Source organism: Cherax quadricarinatus, chromosome 54 (assembly GCF_038502225.1).
Source record: "Cherax quadricarinatus isolate ZL_2023a chromosome 54, ASM3850222v1, whole genome shotgun sequence".
NCBI classification, from domain to species: domain Eukaryota; kingdom Metazoa; phylum Arthropoda; class Malacostraca; order Decapoda; family Parastacidae; genus Cherax; species Cherax quadricarinatus.
Window position 1 is genome coordinate 5,083,799 of NC_091345.1, and position 19,927 is coordinate 5,103,725.

The 19,927-nt window shown below is 38.6% G+C and overlaps 1 protein-coding gene across 3 annotated transcripts in view; it reads left to right on the top strand.

Annotated features, from left to right (window-relative positions):
* LOC128699128 (syntenin-1) overlaps positions 1 to 19,927 on the top strand; it is an 80,141-nt gene that overhangs the window by 21,132 nt on the left and 39,082 nt on the right. For all 3 annotated transcript variants that reach the window (XM_053791667.2, XM_053791668.2, XM_053791669.2), the window contains exon 5: positions 2,734 to 2,856. In XM_053791667.2, the coding sequence (XP_053647642.2) occupies positions 2,734 to 2,856 (123 nt within the window). The remainder of the gene's footprint in view (positions 1 to 2,733; positions 2,857 to 19,927) is intronic.

Sequence of the window (19,927 nt, forward strand, 5' to 3'; positions counted from 1 at the left end):
AAAGAAAAGGCATATTAGCTAAATAGCTAAGAATTTGGTCTATTGAAACAATGTAATTGGCAAAAAATAGGCGTCAAAGTGGGTAAAATCACTGATACGTAAATGTCATTGACAGCAAAATTTGCGAAAACGTAATTTTGTCAATTTTCTATTAAATTTTGTACTTTTTGTTTTATTACCTTCAGAAAAAGATTATCTACCATTTCATAAGAAAAATTAACAATTTTTTGGAAATTTTTTTGACCCTGTGGACAAGTTTCAGATTGGGCGTCTGGACCCTGAAACGGTTAAACAAGGGAATATTTGCCTCTTGAAACAAATTCATTGGCTGCTTCACAGTGATAGGAATAAAATGTGTATATTATTATGTGATAAAAAAAAAAGTACCTGTTCCTCAAGCTTGGTGCAATTGAATCCTTTATTGATGCAACATTTCACCCACAATTGGGCATTTTTCGAGTATGTAATGGATATGAGAAGTAAACAGTTTTAATGGTAGAGGTCGGGTGTGTCAAGGTTGTAAGTTTGAGATGTTCTAAGTGGCCTTCCAGCCCAAGTTAAGCTTTCATTATTCTAGAACAATGCATGCTATAGGAATAGGTTTTCATTATCCTAGATTGGGGGTCTCCAATCTTTTTCACTACAGATGCCACATTGTATGTTTTACACATTTTTTGAGGGCCCAAGAAAAAATCAATCTAATAAATAAATATAAATGACTGAATAAGTGACTGAAGTGACTTACAGTGAGGGTTCATTAGTTTTACTATTATAAATATTTGAAGTTGCTGCGCACGACATGCAGCCCATGGGCCCCAGTTTGCCAACCCTTGTTCTAGATAATGCATGCTATCTGAGTAGGTTTTCATTGTTCTAGAACAATGCATGCTATAGGGGTAGGTTTTCATTGTTCAACATGGTGACATCATGCATCCTTGTCTAAGGCCTGCTTTTATCGGAAAATAATCTCTCTACTACATACCCTAACCAGAGCCTCACTATCCCTATAAAAACCTCTTGCTTTCAGTAACCTACTACCTATTCCATACACTTGCAACATCTGCCACATTTGTTGCCTGTTCTCCTTATCATATGCCTTTTCCCAATCCATAGATGCAACAAAAAATGTTCACTTAGTGCTTCACTTTAAACACTTGATCTTGTTGATCCGTGATCCTGTTCTCTGTTTTACCCTTAATTCTTTTAGTAATAATTACCATACACCTTTCCAGATATACTCAACAGGCTTATTTCCCTATAATTTTACATTCCTTTTGTCCTCTTTGCTTTTATTCAAAGGAACTATGCATGCCCTTTGCCAATATCTCACCAAGGCAGGGTGACCTAAAAAGAAAAGCAAAAGTTTCTCTTTAAATTTAGTAATGTATACAGGAGAAGGGGGTTACCAGCCCCCTTGCTCCCAGCATTTTGGTCGTCTCTTACAACACCCATGACTTACGGAGGAAGAATTCTGTTTCACTTCCCCATGTAGAATATATCTGTATTATGATATATAAATTTGAAAATGTAACCTTGTATACGTATCCTTAATTTTACCATGTTATCATGGCCCCTGAAGTCTTAAATATTTACATTGTGGTCCTTCTCTATAAAAACTTTGCCAATATCTGGTTTAACCCTTTCACTGTTGAGACCCCTGCTCACAAACTTGCTCTCAGTGCCAAAGAATTTAAAAAAAAAAAAAATTTTTTCTTATGAAATGATATTGAATCTTTTCCCGATGGTAATGACACGAAAAGTATGATATTTGACGGAAAACTTAAGGAATTACGCTCTCGCAAATTTAGTGGTCTCGATATATACGCATCAGCGATTTCGCCCACTTTGAGCCCTATTTTCGGTCAATTCCATTGGTCCAGTCAACCAAACTCATTGCTATTTCTCTAGAACTCCATTTGTTCTATCAATTGAGTACAAGAAACTGCCCATTTGCCAATTTCAACTACCCAATAAAATGGTCAGAAATTAGCAATTTGGCCAATTTCACACAAATTTCAAAAGATGCCAATTTCAAAATAGGGTCTAGAATAAACATTGCAGACATTCCTGGCACAAAAATAACATTTTCTATGTTCATTAGTCACATCTCCAGGCCCCTCTTATATTGCTCATGCTTTCCATTTTGAAATTTTATTCACACAATAGAATATTTACTGCTAAGCAGACTACTGCATTATTATATAATTGTATAAATATCAACCCATTCGTGGCTGCATATTAGACTGGCCAGTTGGGGGGACACTAGATGGTCATGTCATTTGTTTACTCTTGAACATTGGTAAAAATCGAACCTTTTCGCTTCTTTGAGCTCAATTTTAAGGTTCTTTTCATTAAGAAACCAATCAAAATCCTCTCTATTTCTGTAATATATCTTCCATTCTATCAAATGAGACCAAGAAAATGAGAATATATCCATAAATACCATAGGAAAATACACCTCAAATTCAGCGTTTGAATCCAAAAACATAGTCGTTTTTTTTTTCTCATGCACTGCATGCTGCAGGATTTTTTTTATACTACGCACACTGACCACGCAGACCAATTCTCTCACATGTAGATCTACCAGCTTTCTCCTGCTAGATTTGAAGCTGCTAGAATTTTGGGGTATTAATATGCCACCAACACTGGCTTGTAAGCATAGTCACTGACAGTGAAAGGGTTAAAATAATTATATTCAAATTCAAAATAAATTTCTATGGTTCTGATTTTCAGAATGGAGTGAGTGTTGCTCCAGCTTCTGGCTTGTCATCAGTGATGCCATCTGGCGTTGTGGCACCTCTCTCCGGGTCTTCTGTGGGTCTGTATCGAGCCCAGGTCACTAACGCCATCAGGGAGGTCAGTTTGTTTTATCTTCATTGTTGCCATTTTTTATGTGGAATATTTGTTATATACCTCTGTGTTGTCTTTATTTGCTGAACTTGTAAGATTTTTTTTTTTTTTGGGGGGGGGGGGCAGAGTTAGTCTTTGTGTTAAGAAAGTTAAAAACATTAATGAAGGTGTATTTTGGTCCTTATTCATTTAATTTCTTTCTCTAGCATTCATACAGTAATTATGTGTTCTGGTGTCTTATTCCCTGATTACATAAGGTACCTAGCATATAATAGTAAACATGAGATATCATGCATGACCAGAAAATTAAAATAGCATAATTATACTGTATTACTGTCCTATTCTGGATAAGCATAATTATACTGTATTACTGTCCTATTCTGGATAAGCATAATTATACTGTATTACTGTCCTATTCTGGATACCATTTTGTAAGCATTTAATATATAATCATGTTTATATGGGAAAAGATGATAATGTAATGGTTGAGAAAGAATAAAAAGGCTCTGTACATGACTGGAACACTGCACAAGTAAGACAGACAGACAGACACACACACACACACACACACACACGCACGCGCACGCACGCACACGCACGCACACGCACGAGAATGAAACTTACGACGACATTTCTGTCTGACTTGTGACTGCTAACCAGTAACACAAAAGTGTGAAGGGAAGGGAGACAGTTGAATGAGGCATTTGTGCAACATTTGAGAAACATTAACCCTTTGACTGTCGCAACCCCCAATCCTGAGGTGTCTCCTGGTGTCGCAAAATTTAAAAAAAAAAAAATTATTTTTTCTTATGAAATGATAGAGAATCTTTTCCCGATTGTAATGACACCAAAAAAAACGAAATTTGATGGAAAACTGACGGAATTATGCTCTTGCGAAGTTAGTGACCTCGGCGCTGTTTACAAATCGGCGATTTCGCCCATTTTGAGCCCTATTTTCGGCTAATTCCATTGTTCCAGTCGCCCAAACTCGTAGCTATTTCTTTAGAACTTCATTTTTTCTATCGATTGAGTACAAGAAACTGCCCATTTACTGATTTCAACTACCTAATACAGTGGACCCCCGCATAGCGACCTTAATCCGTGCAAGAGGGCTGGCTGTTATGCGAAATGTTCGGTATGTGAATGAATTTTCCCCATAAGAAATAATGGAAATAAAATTAATCCGTGCAAGACACCCAAAAGTATGAAAAAAAATTTTTTTTACCACATGAAATGTTAATTTTAGTACACACAAACTGAAAAAGGCATGCACAATTACATGACACTTACTTTTATTGAAGATCTGATGATGATTGATGGGATGGGAGGAGGGGAGAGAGAGTGTTAGTGTTTAGAAGGGGAATCCCCTTCCATTAAGACTTGAGGTGTTGAGTCCTTTTCTGGGGTTACTTCCCTTCTTCTTTTAATGCCACTAGGACCAGCTTCAGAGTCACTGGACTTCTTTCGCACAACATATCTGTCCATAGTGGCCTGTACCTCTCGTTCCTTTATGATCTGTCTAAAGTGGTTCACAACATTGTCATTGTAACAGTCACCAGCACGGCTTGCAATAGCTGTGTGAGGGTGATTTTCATCAAAAAAGGTTTGCACTTCAAGCCATTTTGCACACATTTCCTTAATCTTTGAAGTAGGCAATTCCTTCAATTTCTCTCTCCCCTCCTTTGAACCAGTTTCCCCAGGTCTGGCCTCTTGCTCTTGAAGTTGATCTATCAGCTCATCAGTGGTTAGTTCTTCATTGTCCTCCTCCACCAACTCTTCCACATCCTCCCCACTAACCTCCAACCCCAAGGACTTCCCCAATGCCACAATTGATTCCTCAACTGGTATACTCCTCTCAGGGTTAGCCTCAAACCCTTCAAAATCCCTTTTGTCTACACATTCTGGCCACAGTTTCTTCCAAGCAGAGTTCAAGGTCTTCTTAGTCACTCCCTCCCAAGCCTTACCTATAAGGTTTATACAATTGAGGATATTAAAGTGATCTCTCCAAAACTCTCTTAGAGTCAGTTGAGTTTCTGAGGTCACTACAAAGCACCTTTCAAACAGAGCTTTTGTGTACAGTTTTTTGAAGTTTGCAATAACCTGCTGGTCCATGGGCTGCAGGAGAGGAGTGGTATTAGGAGGCAAAAACTTCACCTTAATGAAGCTCATGTCCCCATAAAGTCGCTCTGCCACGTCTGTAGGATGACCAGGGGCATTGTCTAACACCAGGAGGCACTTAAGTTCTAATTTCTTTTCAGTTAGGTAATCTCTGACATTGGGGGCAAATGCATGGTGTAACCAGTTATAGAAAAAGTCCCTAGTGACCCATGCCTTACTGTTTGATCTCCACAGCACACACAAATTATCCTTGAGGACATTCTTTTGCCTGAACGCTCTGGGAGTTTGAGTGATACACTAATAAAGGCTTAACTTTGCAATCACCACTAGCATTGGCACACATCAACAAAGTAAGCCTGTCTTTCATAGGCTTATGTCCTGGGAGTGCCTTTTCCTCCTGAGTAATGTAGGTCCTGCTTGGCATTTTCTTCCAGAACAGGCCTGTTTCATCACAATTAAACACTTGTTCAGGTTTCAGTTCTTCAGTTTCTATGTACTCCTTGAATTCCTGCACATATTTTTCAGCCGCTTTGTGGTCCGAACTGGCAGCCTCACCATTCCGTATCACACTATGTATGCCACTACGCTTCTTAAATCTCTCAAACCAACCTTTGCTGGCCTTAAATTCACTCACATCATCACTAGTTGCAGGCCTTTTTTTAATTAAATCCTCATGCAACTTCCTAGCCTTTTCGCTTATGATCGCTTGAGAGACGCTATCTCCTGCTAGCTGTTTTTCATTTATCCACACCAATAAGAGTCTCTCAACATCTTCCATCACTTGCGATCTTTGTTTCGAAAACACAGTTAAACCTTTGGCAAGAACAGCTTCCTTGATTGCCTTTCTGTTCCCCACAATAGTAGAGATGGTTGATTTGGGTTTCTTGTACAACCTGACCAGGTCGGTGATACGCACTCCACTTTCATACTTATCAATGATCTCTTTCTTCATCTCTATTGGAATTCTAACCCTTATTGCTGTAGGGTTTTAACTAGAAGCTTTCTTGGGGCCCATGGTCACTTATTTTCCAGAAACAGCACCGAAAACACTGTAATAATACGAAATATTCCGATTGTATGCTTGAATGTTACCGCGGAGGCTGGCTGGTAAACAATGGCACCGGCGGAACATATGAGGCTGGCTCAGGCCGCACATTGGACGCGTCTCGGACGAAGGGCGCTGAGCGGGTTTTTGGGCGGTATGCGAGGCAAAATTTTAGCGATCAAAGCGTCCGGTATGCGGATTGTCCGTTATGCAAGGCATCCGGTATGCGGGGGTCCACTGTAATGTGGTCAGAAATTTGCAATTTGGCCAATTTCACGAAAACTAAAAAATATGACAATTTCAAAATAAGGTCCAGAATGAACAATGCAGACATTCCAGGCTCTAAAATAACGTTTTCTTTGTTCATCAGTCACGTCTCCAGGCCCCTCTGATATTACTCTTGCTTTCTATTTTGAATTTTTATTCAAACAAAAAATATTAGACTTACTATTATGCAGACTACTGCAATGCTGTAATAACTGTATAAATAACATCAACCCATTCATGACTGCATATTAGAATGGCTAGTTGGACATTTATTGGACAATGGCATCATTTGTTTACTTTTGAACATTGGCAAAAATCAAACATTTCCCCTACTTTGAGCTCCATTTCTAGGTTCTTTTTATAGTAAAATCAATCAAAAACACCTCTATTTCTGTAATATGTTTTCCACTCTATCAAATGAGACCAAGAAAACGAGAATACAACCATAAATACTATACGAAAATAGACCACAAAGTCGGCATTTTAATTAAAAAAAACGGTCGGAGTTTTTTTTTTCTCATTATGCACTGCGTGCTCCAGGATTTTTTTTATATGGTGCACACTGACCACACAGACCCATTCTCTCACATGTGGGCCTACCAGCTTTCTTCTGCTTGATTTGAAGCCGCTAGAATTTATGAGTATATACGTATACGTCAAACACGGCACCTCGTAAAACGTATATATACGGCCGCGACAGTCAAAGGGTTAATGTGGAAATGTTGCACTGCAATTTAGTGAATATTTAATGATGAAAGTCAGACCAAAACATCACCATAAGTTTAGTTCTCCTATGTGTGGGTTATTTGTATACTGTAATAGGGGTCGTCCTCGAAAGGGTTGGAGAGAGGGGGTAAAGGAGGTTTTGTGGGTAAGGGGCTTGGACTTCCAGCAAGCGTGCGTGAGCGTGTTAGATAGGAGTGAATGGAGACGAATGGTACTTGGGACCTGACGATCTGTTGGAGTGTGAGCAGGGTAATATTTAGTGAAGGGATTCAGGGAAACCGGTTATTTTCATATAGTCGGACTTGAGTCCTGGAAATGGGAAGTACAATGCCTGCACTTTAAAGGAGGGGTTTGGGATATTGGCAGTTTGGAGGGATATGTTGTGTATCTTTATATGTTTATGCTTCTAGACTGTTGTATTCTGAGCACCTCTGCAAAAACAGTGATAATGTGCGAGTGTGGTGAAAGTGTTGAATGATGATGAAAGTATTTTCTTTTTGGGGATTTTCTTTCTTTTTTGGGTCACCCTGCCTCGGTGGGAGACGGCCGACTTGTTGAAAAAAAAAAAAAAAAAAAAAAATAGTTGTATCCTGTACTTGTAAAAATATTACTTTTTTTTTTTCTAGACGAACTGGCCACATCCCACTAAGGCAGGGTGACTTAACCCTTTGACTGTTTTGGTCGTATATATACGTCTTCTGAGCCAGTGTTTCGGATAATTTATGTGTATTAATACGCATAAATTCTAGAGGTTTCAAATCAAGCAGGAGAAAGCTGGTAGGCCCACATGTGAGAGAATGGGTCTGTGTGGTCAGTGTGCACCACATAAAAAAAATCCTGCAGCATGCAGTGCATAATGAGAAAAAAAAACTGACAGATTTTTTTAATTAAAATGCTGACTTTGTGATCTATTTTCGTATAGTATTTATGGTTGTATACTCGTTTTCTTGGTCTCACTTGATAGAATGGAAAATATATTATAGAAATAGAGGTGATTTTGATTGGTTTTACTAAAAAAGAACCTGGAAATGGAGCTCAAAGTAGGGGAAATGTTTGATTTTTTGCCGATGTTCAAAAGTAAACAAATGATGTCATTGTCCAATAAATGTCCAACTAGCCATTATAATATGCAGTCATGAATGGGTTGACATTATTTGTACAATTATTACAATATTGCAGTAGTCTGCATAACAGTAAATCTTCTATTTTTGGTTTGAATAAAAATTCAAAATAGAAAGCAATAGTAATATCAGAGGGGCCTGGAGATGTGACTGATGAACAAAGAAAATGTTATTTTAGAGCCAGGAATGTCTGCATTGTTCATTCTGGACCTTTTGAAATTGTCATATTTTTTAGTTTTCGTGAAATTGGCCAAATTGCAAATTTCTGACCACGTTATTGGGTAGTTGAAATCGGTAAATGGGCAGTTTCTTGTACTCAATCGATAGAAAAAATGGAGTTCTAAAGAAATAGCTATGAGTTTGGTCGACTGGAACAATGGAATTAGCCGAAAATAGGGCTCAAAGTCGGCGAAATCGCCGATTTGTAAATATTGCCTAGGTCGCTAACTTCACGAAAGCGTAATTCCGTCAGTTTTCCATCGAACTTTGTTTTTTTATTTTTTTTTGTATCATTACAATCGGGAAAAGATTCTCTATCATTTAATAAGTTTTTTAAATTTTGAGACACCAGGAGACACCTCAGGATTGGGGGTTGCGACAGTCAAGGGGTTAAAGTGGCTGATGAATCTGTGCTAGCAAAAAAGGCAGAGAAATTATCAGAGATGGAAAGACTTGTTATTGTGTATAATAGAGTAGTGGATGAAAGAAGTGTTTACAAGTTATATCTGAGCATACAATTATGGGTTTTGGAATGAATTACCATAAAACCATGTACAGTGGAACCTCAAAAATCGAACTTAATCTGTTCCAGGAGCTAGTTCTAATTTCGAAAAGTCTGAAATTCGAATCAATATTTCCCATAAGAAATAATGGAAATACAATTAATCAGTTTCAGAAACCCAAAAATATTCACACAAAAAATACATTCTGTAGAGATTAATTACAGTTTTACATACATATAAAGTAACATACATATAAAGGCAAAGGGGATAAAAGAGATTGCAAAAATTATAGGGGGATAAGTCTGTTGAGTGTACCTGGTAAAGTGTATGGTAGAGTTATAATTGAAAGAATTAAGAGTAAGACGGAGAATAGGATAGCAGATGAACAAGGAGGCTTTAGGAAAGGTAGGGGGTGTGTGGACCAGGTGTTTACAGTGAAACATATAAGTGAACAGTATTTAGATAAGGCTAAAGAGGTCTTTGTGGCATTTATGGATTTGGAAAAGGCGTATGACAGGGTGGATAGGGGGGCAATGTGGCAGATGTTGCAAGTGTATGGTGTAGGAGGTAGGTTACTGAAAGCAGTGAAGAGTTTTTACGAGGATAGTGAGGCTCAAGTTAGAGTATGTAGGAAAGAGGGAAATTTTTTCCCAGTAAAAGTAGGCCTTAGACAAGGATGTGTGATGTCACCGTGGTTGTTTAATATATTTATAGATGGGGTTGTAAGAGAAGTAAATGCGAGGGTCTTGGCAAGAGGCGTGGAGTTAAAAGATAAAGAATCACACACAAAGTGGGAGTTGTCACAGCTGCTCTTTGCTGATGACACTGTGCTCTTGGGAGATTCTGAAGAGAAGTTGCAGAGATTGGTGGATGAATTTGGTAGGGTGTGCAAAAGAAGAAAATTAAAGGTGAATACAGGAAAGAGTAAGGTTATGAGGATAACAAAAAGATTAGGTGATGAAAGATTGAATATCAGATTGGAGGGAGAGAGTATGGAGGAGGTGAACGTATTCAGATATTTGGGAGTGGACGTGTCAGCGGATGGGTCTATGAAAGATGAGGTGAATCATAGAATTGATGAGGGAAAAAGAGTGAGTGGTGCACTTAGGAGTCTGTGGAGACAAAGAACTTTGTCCTTGGAGGCAAAGAGGGGAATGTATGAGAGTATAGTTTTACCAACGCTCTTATATGGGTGTGAAGCGTGGGTGATGAATGTTGCAGCGAGGAGAAGGCTGGAGGCAGTGGAGATGTCATGCCTGAGGGCAATGTGTGGTGTGAATATAATGCAGAGAATTCGTAGTTTGGAAGTTAGGAGGAGGTGCGGGATTACCAAAACTGTTGTCCAGAGGGCTGAGGAAGGGTTGTTGAGGTGGTTCGGACATGTAGAGAGAATGGAGCGAAACAGAATGACTTCAAGAGTGTATCAGTCTGTAGTGGAAGGAAGGCGGGGTAGGGGTCGGCCTAGGAAGGGTTGGAGGGAGGGGGTAAAGGAGGTTTTGTGTGCGAGGGGCTTGGACTTCCAGCAGGCATGTGTGAGCGTGTTTGATAGGAGTGAATGGAGACAAATGGTTTTTAATACTTGACGTGCTGTTGGAGTGTGAGCAAAGTAACATTTATGAAGGGATTCAGGGAAACCGGCAGGCCGGACTTGAGTCCTGGAGATGGGAAGTACAGTGCCTGCACTCTGAAGGAGGGGTGTTAATGTTGCAGTTTAAAAACTGTAGTGTAAAGCACCCTTCTGGCAAGACAGTGATGGAGTGAATGATGGTGAAAGTTTTTCTTTTTCGGGCCACCCTGCCTTGGTGGGAATCGTCCGGTGTGATAATAAAAAAAAAATAATAACATATAAAATAATACATACATATAATATAAAATATAAAATAACATTTTTACTTACCTTTATTGAAGTTAGGTGATGGCATCTGGAAGATAGGGAGGAGTAGAGAGGGAGTTGGGGTTAGTGTTTGGAAGGAGAATCCCCCTCCATGAGGACTTCAGGTAAAGCCCTCTCTGGGGTTACTTCCCTTCTCTCTTTTAATGCCACTAGGACCAGCTTGAGAGTCACTGGACCCCTGTCTCACAAAATAACTGTCCACAGTCCTCTGTTTCTGGCGCCTCTTTAACATTTCCCTTAAATGGGACATGGTTCTGTCACTGAACTTGTTGCAAAAATGGCTTGTTTCAGCTTGCTCAGGGTGGTACTTCTGCACAAACATTTGGACATCATTCCACTTGGCACAAATCTCCTTAATCTTTGAAGAAGGCACCCCATCCACTCCCTCTTCCTCCTCCTCTGAAGCAAGTTCCTCAGCTGTGGTTTGATACTGATCCAGATGAAGCTCTTGCAGCTCTTCAGTGGTTAGCTCTTCCCTGTGGTCCTCCACCAACTCTTCCACATCCTCACCACTCACCTCCAACTCCAGGGTGTTCCCCAATGCCACAATAGAGTCCACAACAGGCAGAGGGTGAGCTGGGTCAGGGTCAAGGTCAGCCTCAAACCCTTCAAAATCCCTCTTTTGGACACAATCTGGCCACAATTGTCTCCAAGCAGAGTTCCAAGTCCTGGAAGTCACTCCCTCCCAAGCCTTACCTATAAGGCTTATGGCATTGTAGATGTTGAAGTGATTCCTCCAGAACTCTCTTAGGGTCAACTTAGTGTCTGTGGTCACTTCAAAGCACTTTTCAAACACTGCTTTTGTGTAGAGTTTTTTGAAGTTAGAAATAACCTGCTGGTCCATGGACTGGAGGAGAGGAGTGGTGTTAGGAGGCAAGAACTTCACTTTTATAAAACTGAAGTCCTTAGACAAGAGGTCTAATAAGTTTGGAGGATGAGCAGGAGCATTATCCATTAACAGGAGGCACTTGAGTGGCAATTTCTTTTCCTGGAGGTATTTTTTCACACTGGGGCCAAACACTTCACTGACCCACTCTTTGAAAATTTCTCTTGTGACCCATGCCTTATGATTAGCTTTCCACAAGACACATAACTTGTTCTTAAAGACATTGTTTTTCTTAAACACTCTGGGATTTTCTGAATGATACACAAGTAAAGGCTTCACTTTAAAATCACCACTAGCATTTGCACAGAACAAAAGAGTAAGCCTGTCTTTCATAGGCTTGTGTCCTGGCAGTGCCTTTTCCTCCTGTGTGATGAAGGTCCTTTTTGGCATTTTCTTCCAAAACAAGCCTGTTTCGTCACAATTAAACATTTGTTCACTGTCTATGTACCCCTTAAACTCCTGTGCAAACTTCTCAGCCGCCCGTTTGTCTGAACTGGCTGCCTCACCATGTCTTACAACATTGTGTATGCCACTACGCTTCTTAAATCTCTCAAACCAGCCTCTGCTAGCCTTAAATTCACTATTAGCACTGGTTCCAGGAGTTTTCTGTACCAGATCGGCATGCAACTTCCTTGCCTTTTCGCAAATAATCGTCTCTGAAACACTATCACCTGCAATCTCTTTATCCTTAATCCACACCAGCAACAACTCAACCTCTTCAACTATTTGTGGTCTTTTTTTGGTTAGCATATTAACCCTTTGACTGTTTTGGTCGTATATATACGTCTTACGAGCCAGTGTTTCAGACGTATATATACTCGATAATTCTGCCTCGGTGGGAGACGGCCGACTTGTTGAAAAAAAAAAAAAAAATTCTAGCGGCTTCAAATCAAGCGGAAGAAAGCTGGTAGGCCTACATGTGAGAGAATGGGTCTGTGTGGTCAGTGTGCACCACATAAAAAAATCCTGCAGCACACAGTGCGTAATGAGAAAAAAAAAACTCGGATCGTTTTTTTGGATTAAAATGCCGACTTTGAGGTGTATTTTCGTATAGTATTTATTGATGTATTTGCATTTTCATGGTCTTAGGTGATAAAATGGAAAACACATTACAGAAATAGAGATGATTTTCATTACTTTGACGATGAAAACGACCTTGAAACTGAGCTCAAAGTAGCGGAAATGTTCGATTTTTACCAATGTTCAGGAGTAAACAAATCACACCACACGTCCAATACATGTCAACTGGGGAGTCTAATATTCTTTCACTAGTGCACTGATATTATTTATACCATTTTTACAATAATACAGTAGTCTGCATAACAGTAAATTTTGTATTTTTTTTGTATGAATAAAAAATCAAAATAGAAAGCAATAATAATATAAGAGGGGCCTAGAGATGTGACTAATGAACAGAGGATATGTTATTTTAGTGCCAAGAATGTCTACCTTGTTTATTCTGGACCCTATTTTGAAATTGGCATCTTTTTTAGTTTGCGTGAAATTGGCCAAATTGCCAGTTTCTGACCACAATATTGGGTAGTCCAAATTGGTAAATGGGCGGTTTCTTGTACTCAGCTGATAGATAAAATGGAGTTCTAAAGAAATAGCTATGAGTTTGGTCAACTGGAAAAACGGAATTGGCTGAAAATAGGGCTCAAAGTCGGCGAAATCGCCGATACGCATATGTCGCTGAGACTGCTAACTTTGCGGGAGCGTAATTCCATGAGTTTTCGACCAAATTTCGAACTTTTGGTGTCATTATCATCGCGAAAAGATTCTCTATCATTTCATCAGATTTTTTTTTTTTTTTTTTTTTTTCTCAAAAATTTAGCGACATAGAATGAGAGTTTCAGAAAGGGGCCTGAAACAGTCAAAGGGTTAACACCTTTCGCAACATCAGCTTCCTTGATTTGTTCTTTCTTTGCCAGGATAGAACCGATGGTCGACTTGTTTTTCCCATACATCCTGGCAAGCTCAACAAGTCTCACACCACTCTCATACTTCTGTATTATTTCCTTCTTCACATCAATGGTGTTTCTCACTTTCTTTACCACAGGGGTACCACTAGCAAGTTTCTTTGGGCCCATGGCAGCTTATTTCACAGTCCCACAAGCACTAAACACAACGAAATAATCGTAAGATGTGTGAATGAGAGCGCAGGTTAGTGTTCACTTAAGCATAAACAAAGCTAGACTGTTCACGGCGCCTGCGTGGGGACGCGGACAGGTCCCGTACCCGGCGGTCCGAAATTTGAAACGCGTTCGATTTCTGGTACACAGTTTGTCCGAAAAAATGGTCTTATTTTCGAAACGTTCGATATTTGTTACGTTCGATTTTCAAGGTTCCACTGTATTTTGGGTTTTGAGTTACATTAGTTCATAAGTACAGTAGGGCCCCACTTACACAGCAGGTTAGGTTCGAGGCTACCGCCGTAAAGCAGACATCGATGGAAAGCAGAAAGCCATTTTTTCCACTTATAAATGCATATAAATGCCAGATAACACGTTTACACTAACATATATTAACCTTTTGCAGGTTTCGGACGTACTAGTATGGCTTACGACCCAGGGTTTTTGATGTACTAGTACACCTAAATTCTAGCGCCCTCAAATCTAGTGAGAAAAAGCTGGTAGGCCTACATATGAAAGAATGGGTCTGTGGTCAGTGTGTGCAGTATAAAAAAAATCCTGCAGCACACAGTGCATAATTAGAAAAAAAAAACTTTGACCGTGTTTTTGGATTAAAACAGCGACTTTGCACTGTATTTTCGTATGGTATTTATTGTTGTATTCTAGTTTTCTTGGTCTCATTTTATAGAATGGAAGACATATTACAGAAATTGAGATGATTTTGACTGGTTTTACAATGAAAAGTACCTTGAAATTGAGCTCAAAGTAGCAGAAATGTTCGATTTTTACCAAAGTTCAAAAGTAAACAAATCATGCCAAGCGTCCAATACACATCAACTGGTGAGTCTAATATTCCTTCACAAGTGTGCTGATATTATTTATACCATTTCTACACTAATGCAGTAGTCTGCATAACAGTAAATCTTATTTTTTTTGTAAGAATAAAAATTCAAAGTGGAAAGCCAAAGAAATAATAAGAGGGGCCTGGGGATGTGACTAATGAACAGAGAACTTGTTCTTTTAGTGCCCGGAATGGCTTTCTTGTTTATTCTGGACCCTATTCGGAAATTGGCATCTTTTGAAATTTGTGTGAAATTGGCAAAATTGCTAAATTCTGATCACTTTATTGGGTAGTTGAAATCGGTAAATGGGTGGTTTCTTGTACTCATTCGATAGAAAAAATGGAGTTCTAGCGAAATAGTTATGATTTTTGTCGACTAGTACAGTGGACCCCCGCATAACGATTACCTCCAAATGTGACCAATTATGTAAGTGTATTTAAGTAAGTGCATTTGTACGTATATGTTTGGGGGTCTGAAATAGACTAATCTACTTCACAATATTCCTTATGGGAACAAATTCGGTTAGTACTGGCACCTGAACATACTTCTGGAATGAAAAAATATCGTTAACCGGGGGTCCACTGTATATGTATTGGAATTGGCCAAAAATAGGGCTCAAAGTGGGCAAAATCGCCAATGCATAAACATCGTCGAGACCGCTAACTTCGTGAGAGCATAATTCCGTAAATTTTCCATCAAATTTCGCACTTTTGATGTCATTATGATCGGGAAAAGATTCTCTATCTTTTCATAAGAAAAAAATTATTATTTTTTTTTTTTAAATTTGGCCAACCCTGAGAACAAATCTCTGAGAGGACCTGCCGACCCCCGAAGGGTTAACCCCTTGACTGCCTCAACCCCAAATCCTGAGGTGTCTCCTGGTGTCGCAAAATTTCCCAAAAAAAAAAAAAAAAAAATTTCTTATGAAATGATAAAGTATCTTTTCCCGATTGTAATGACACCAAAAGAACGAAATTTGATGGAAAACTGACGGAATTACGCTCTCGCGAAGTTAGTGACCTCGGCAATAGTATTTACGAATCGGCTATTTCGCCCACTTTGAGCCCTATTTTCGGCTAATTCCATTGTTCCAGTCGACCAAACTCATAGCTATTTCTTTAGAACTCTATTTTTTCTATTGATTGAGTACAAGAAACTGCCCATTTACTGATTTCAACTACCTAATAATGTGGTCAGAAATTTGCAATTTGGCCAATTATCGAAAATTAAAAAATGACTATTTCAAAATAGGGTCCAGAATGAACAATGCAGACATTCCTGGCTCTAAAATAACATTTTCTTTGTTCATCAGTCACATCTTCAGGCCCCTCTGATATTACTCTTGATTTTTTATCCAAACAAAAAATAGAAGATTTACTGTTAATGCAGAGTACTGCAATATTGTAATAATTGTATAAATAATGTCAACCCATTCATGACTGCATATTAGAATGGCTACTTGGACATTTATTGGAAATTGACATTTGTTTACTTTTAAACATCGGCAAAAGTCAAACATTTCCCCTACTTTGAGCTCCATTTCAAGGTTCTTTTCATAGTAAAACTAATCAGAATCACCTCTATTTCTATAACATGTTTTCCATCTTATCAAATAAGACCAAGAAAACAAGAATACAACCATAAATACTATACAAAAATAGACCACAAAGTTGGCATTTTATTTGGAAAAACACTGTTTTTTTTTTTTTCTCATTATGCACTGCGTGCTGCAGGATTTTTTTTATATGGTGCAAATTGACCACACAAGACCCATTCTCTCACATGTGGGTCTACCAGCTTTCTCTTGCTTGATTTGAAGCCGCTAGAATTTGAGTGTATATACATCAAAAACGGTGGCTCGTAAGACGTATGTATACAACCAAAACAGTCAAAAGGGTTAAGTTAGCAATAGAACTAGGTATTAAAAAAACAAAATGTAAAATACACACACACAGTACACTCATTATTTACCTCAAAATATTTGTAGTCTTAACCCTTTGACTGTCGCAACCCCCAATCCTGAGGTGTCTCCTGGTGTCGCAAAATTTAAAAAAAAAAATATTTTTTCTTATGAAATGATAGAGAATCTTTTCCCGATTGTAATGACACCAAAAAAAAAAAAATTTGATGGAAAACTGACGGAATTATGCTCTCGCGAAGTTAGCGACCTCGGCACTGTTTACAAATCGGTGATTTCACCCACTTTGAGCCCTATTTTCAGCTAATTCCATTGTTCCAATCGCCCAAACTCATAGCTATTTCTTTAGAACTCCATTTTTTCTATCGACTGAGTACAAGAAACTGCCCATTTACCGATTTCAACTACCCAATAACATGGTATGAAATTTGCAATTTGGCCAATTTCACGAAAACTAAAAAATATGACAATTTCAAAATAAGGTCCAGAATGAACAATGCAGACATTCCTGGCTCTAAAATAACATTTTCTTTGCTCATCAGGCATGTCTCCAGGCCCCTCTGATATTACTCTTGCTTTCTATTTTGAATTTTTATTCAAACAAAAAATAGAAGACTTACTATTATGCAGACTACTGCAATACTGTAATAATTGTATAAATAACATCAACCCATTCATGACTGCATATTAGAATGGCTAGTTGGACATTTATTGGACAATGGCATCATTTGTTTACTTTTGAACATTGGCAAAAATCAAACATTTCCCCTACTTTGAGCTCCATTTCTAGGTTCTTTTTATAGTAAAATCAATCAAAATCACCTCTATTTCTATAATATGTTTTCCATTCTATCAAATGAGACCAAGAAAATGAGTATACAACCATAAATACTATACGAAAATAGACCACAAAGTCGGCATTTTAATTAAAAAAAAAACGGAGTTTTTTTTTCTCATTATGCACTACGTGCTCCAGGATTTTTTTTATATGGTGCACACTGACCACACAGACCCATTCTCTCACAGGTGGGCCTACCAGCTTTCTCCTGCTTGATTTGAAGCCGCTAGAATTTATGAGTATATATACGTCAAACACGGTACCTCGTAAGACGTATATATACGGCCGCGACAGTCAAAGGGTTAATATAGGGCAAAAGGTGAGTAGTATTGATTGTAAGAAGTCAGGTGTGGGTAGGTTTGGTAGCCCTCCTGGCCACCCCACCCACACATAATATACTACGACGCTTAACCCCTTTCAGGGTCGACAAGCCCTCTCCTAAACATGTTCTCAGGGTCGGAAATTTTTCAAAAAAAAAAAAATTATGCTTTCGTGAAGTTAGCAGTCACGACAATGTTTACGCATCGGCGATTTCGCCCACTTTGAGCCCTATTTTCAGCCAATTCCAATGTACCAATTGACGAAATTCATAACTATTTTGCTAGAACTCCATTTTTTTCTTATCAAATGAGTACAAGAAACCACCCATTTACCAATTTCAAATATCCAGTAAAGTGGCCAGAAATTGGCATTTTGCCAATTTCACAAATTTCAAAAGATGTCAATTTCCAAATAAGGTCCAGAATAAACAAGGCAGACATTCCTGGCACTAAAATAAAAAAAAATTCTTTTCATTAGTCACGTCCCTAGGCCTCTTACATTTCTTTTGCTTTCCACTTTGAATTTTTATTCCCACAAAAAAAAAAAAAAAATAGAAGATTTACTGTTATGCAGACTACTGCATTAGTGTAGAGATGGTATAAATAATATCAGCACACTTATGAAAGATTATTAGACTCACCAGTTGATGTGTATTGGATGCGTGGCATGCTTTGTTAAGGTACTTTTCATTGTGATACCAATCAAAATCATCTCAATTTCTGTAATGCCTTCCATTCTATAAAATGAGACCAGGAAAACTAGAATACAACCATAAATAGGATACGAAAATACACTGCAAAGTCGCTGTTTTAAAGCAAAAACACGGTCGGAGTATTTTTTTCTCATTGTGCACTGTGTGCTGAAGGATTTTTTTTTTTATATACTGTGCACACTGACCACATAGATGCATTCTTTCATATGTAGGCCTACCAGTTTTCTCTCGCTAGATTTGAAGGCACTAGAATTTATGCATACTAGTATGGCACCAACCCTGGCGTGCAAGCCGTACTAGTACAGCACCAACCCTGAAAGGGTTAAAGCACCCTGGAGTGATAAAATGCATATACAGTACACTCATTACTTACCTTAAAATATTTGTAGTCTTAATGGTCTTAATGTAGGGTGAGAGGTGAAAAGTATTTATTTGTAGAAAGTCAGGTGTGGGAGGTAGGGCAGCCCACCCGGCCACCCCACCCACGCAGAGTACTATGTAAACAAACAGACGAAGCTTATTATTATTATCATAATAAAAAAGAAGCACTAAACCCACAAGGGTCGTGAATAGCTATAGATAGAGTGAAGGCATACGAAAGGAATATTTTTCTACAGTTAAGTAACTGATGTTTGACTAGAGAAAACTTAATTCTTTCGACACTACTACAAACCGCTTGGTAAACAAATCTCATATTTGTCAGTTTTTATATTGTGGGTGTATGTATCATGTTTATATGTTATGTAGCGTGTTTATTACATAATTTTGAAAAAAAATATAGATGGATTAATGGAAATGTCTATACAGTGGACCCCTGGTTTTCATAATCCGTTCCAGAGACAGTGACTAAACCCGAATCTGACGATTTCCGAATTAATTTTCCCAATGAGAAATAATGTAAATCCAATTAATCCGTTCAAGACACCCAAATTTATTAAAAAAAAAAAATTTTACATGAAATATACATTTCCCTACACAGAAAACAATGAGACATGCAGAATAAAACAATACTGAAATGACACTTACATTTATTGAAGACATGATGAGTGATGAGATGGGAGGAGGGGAGAGGATGGAAGTGTACTATTGTTTGGAAGGAGAATCCCCCTCTATAAGGACTTTGGGTACCAAGTCCTTTTCCAGGGTTACTGCCCTTCTTTGTTTTTTAATGCCACTAGGACCAGCTTGAGTCACTGGACCCCTGTCACTCAAAAAAGTGTCCCAGAGAGGTCTGTATCTGGCGTTGATTCAAAACTTCCCTAAAATGGGACACAACATTGTCATTGTACATGTTGCCAACATGGCCTGCAACAGTTTTGTCAGGGTGAAGTTCTTCCATAAATGTTTGCACCTTTGTCCACATTGCACAAATCATCTTAATCTTGGAAGAAGGCACCTTCCTCCATCTCTCTTCCTCCTACTCTGAAGCAATTTCCTGAGCTGTGGTCTGTTGCTGTTGCAGCTGTTGCTCTTGCGGCTCTGTAGTGTTAGCTCTTCATCGTGGTCCTCCACCAACTCTTCCACATCCTCGAAAC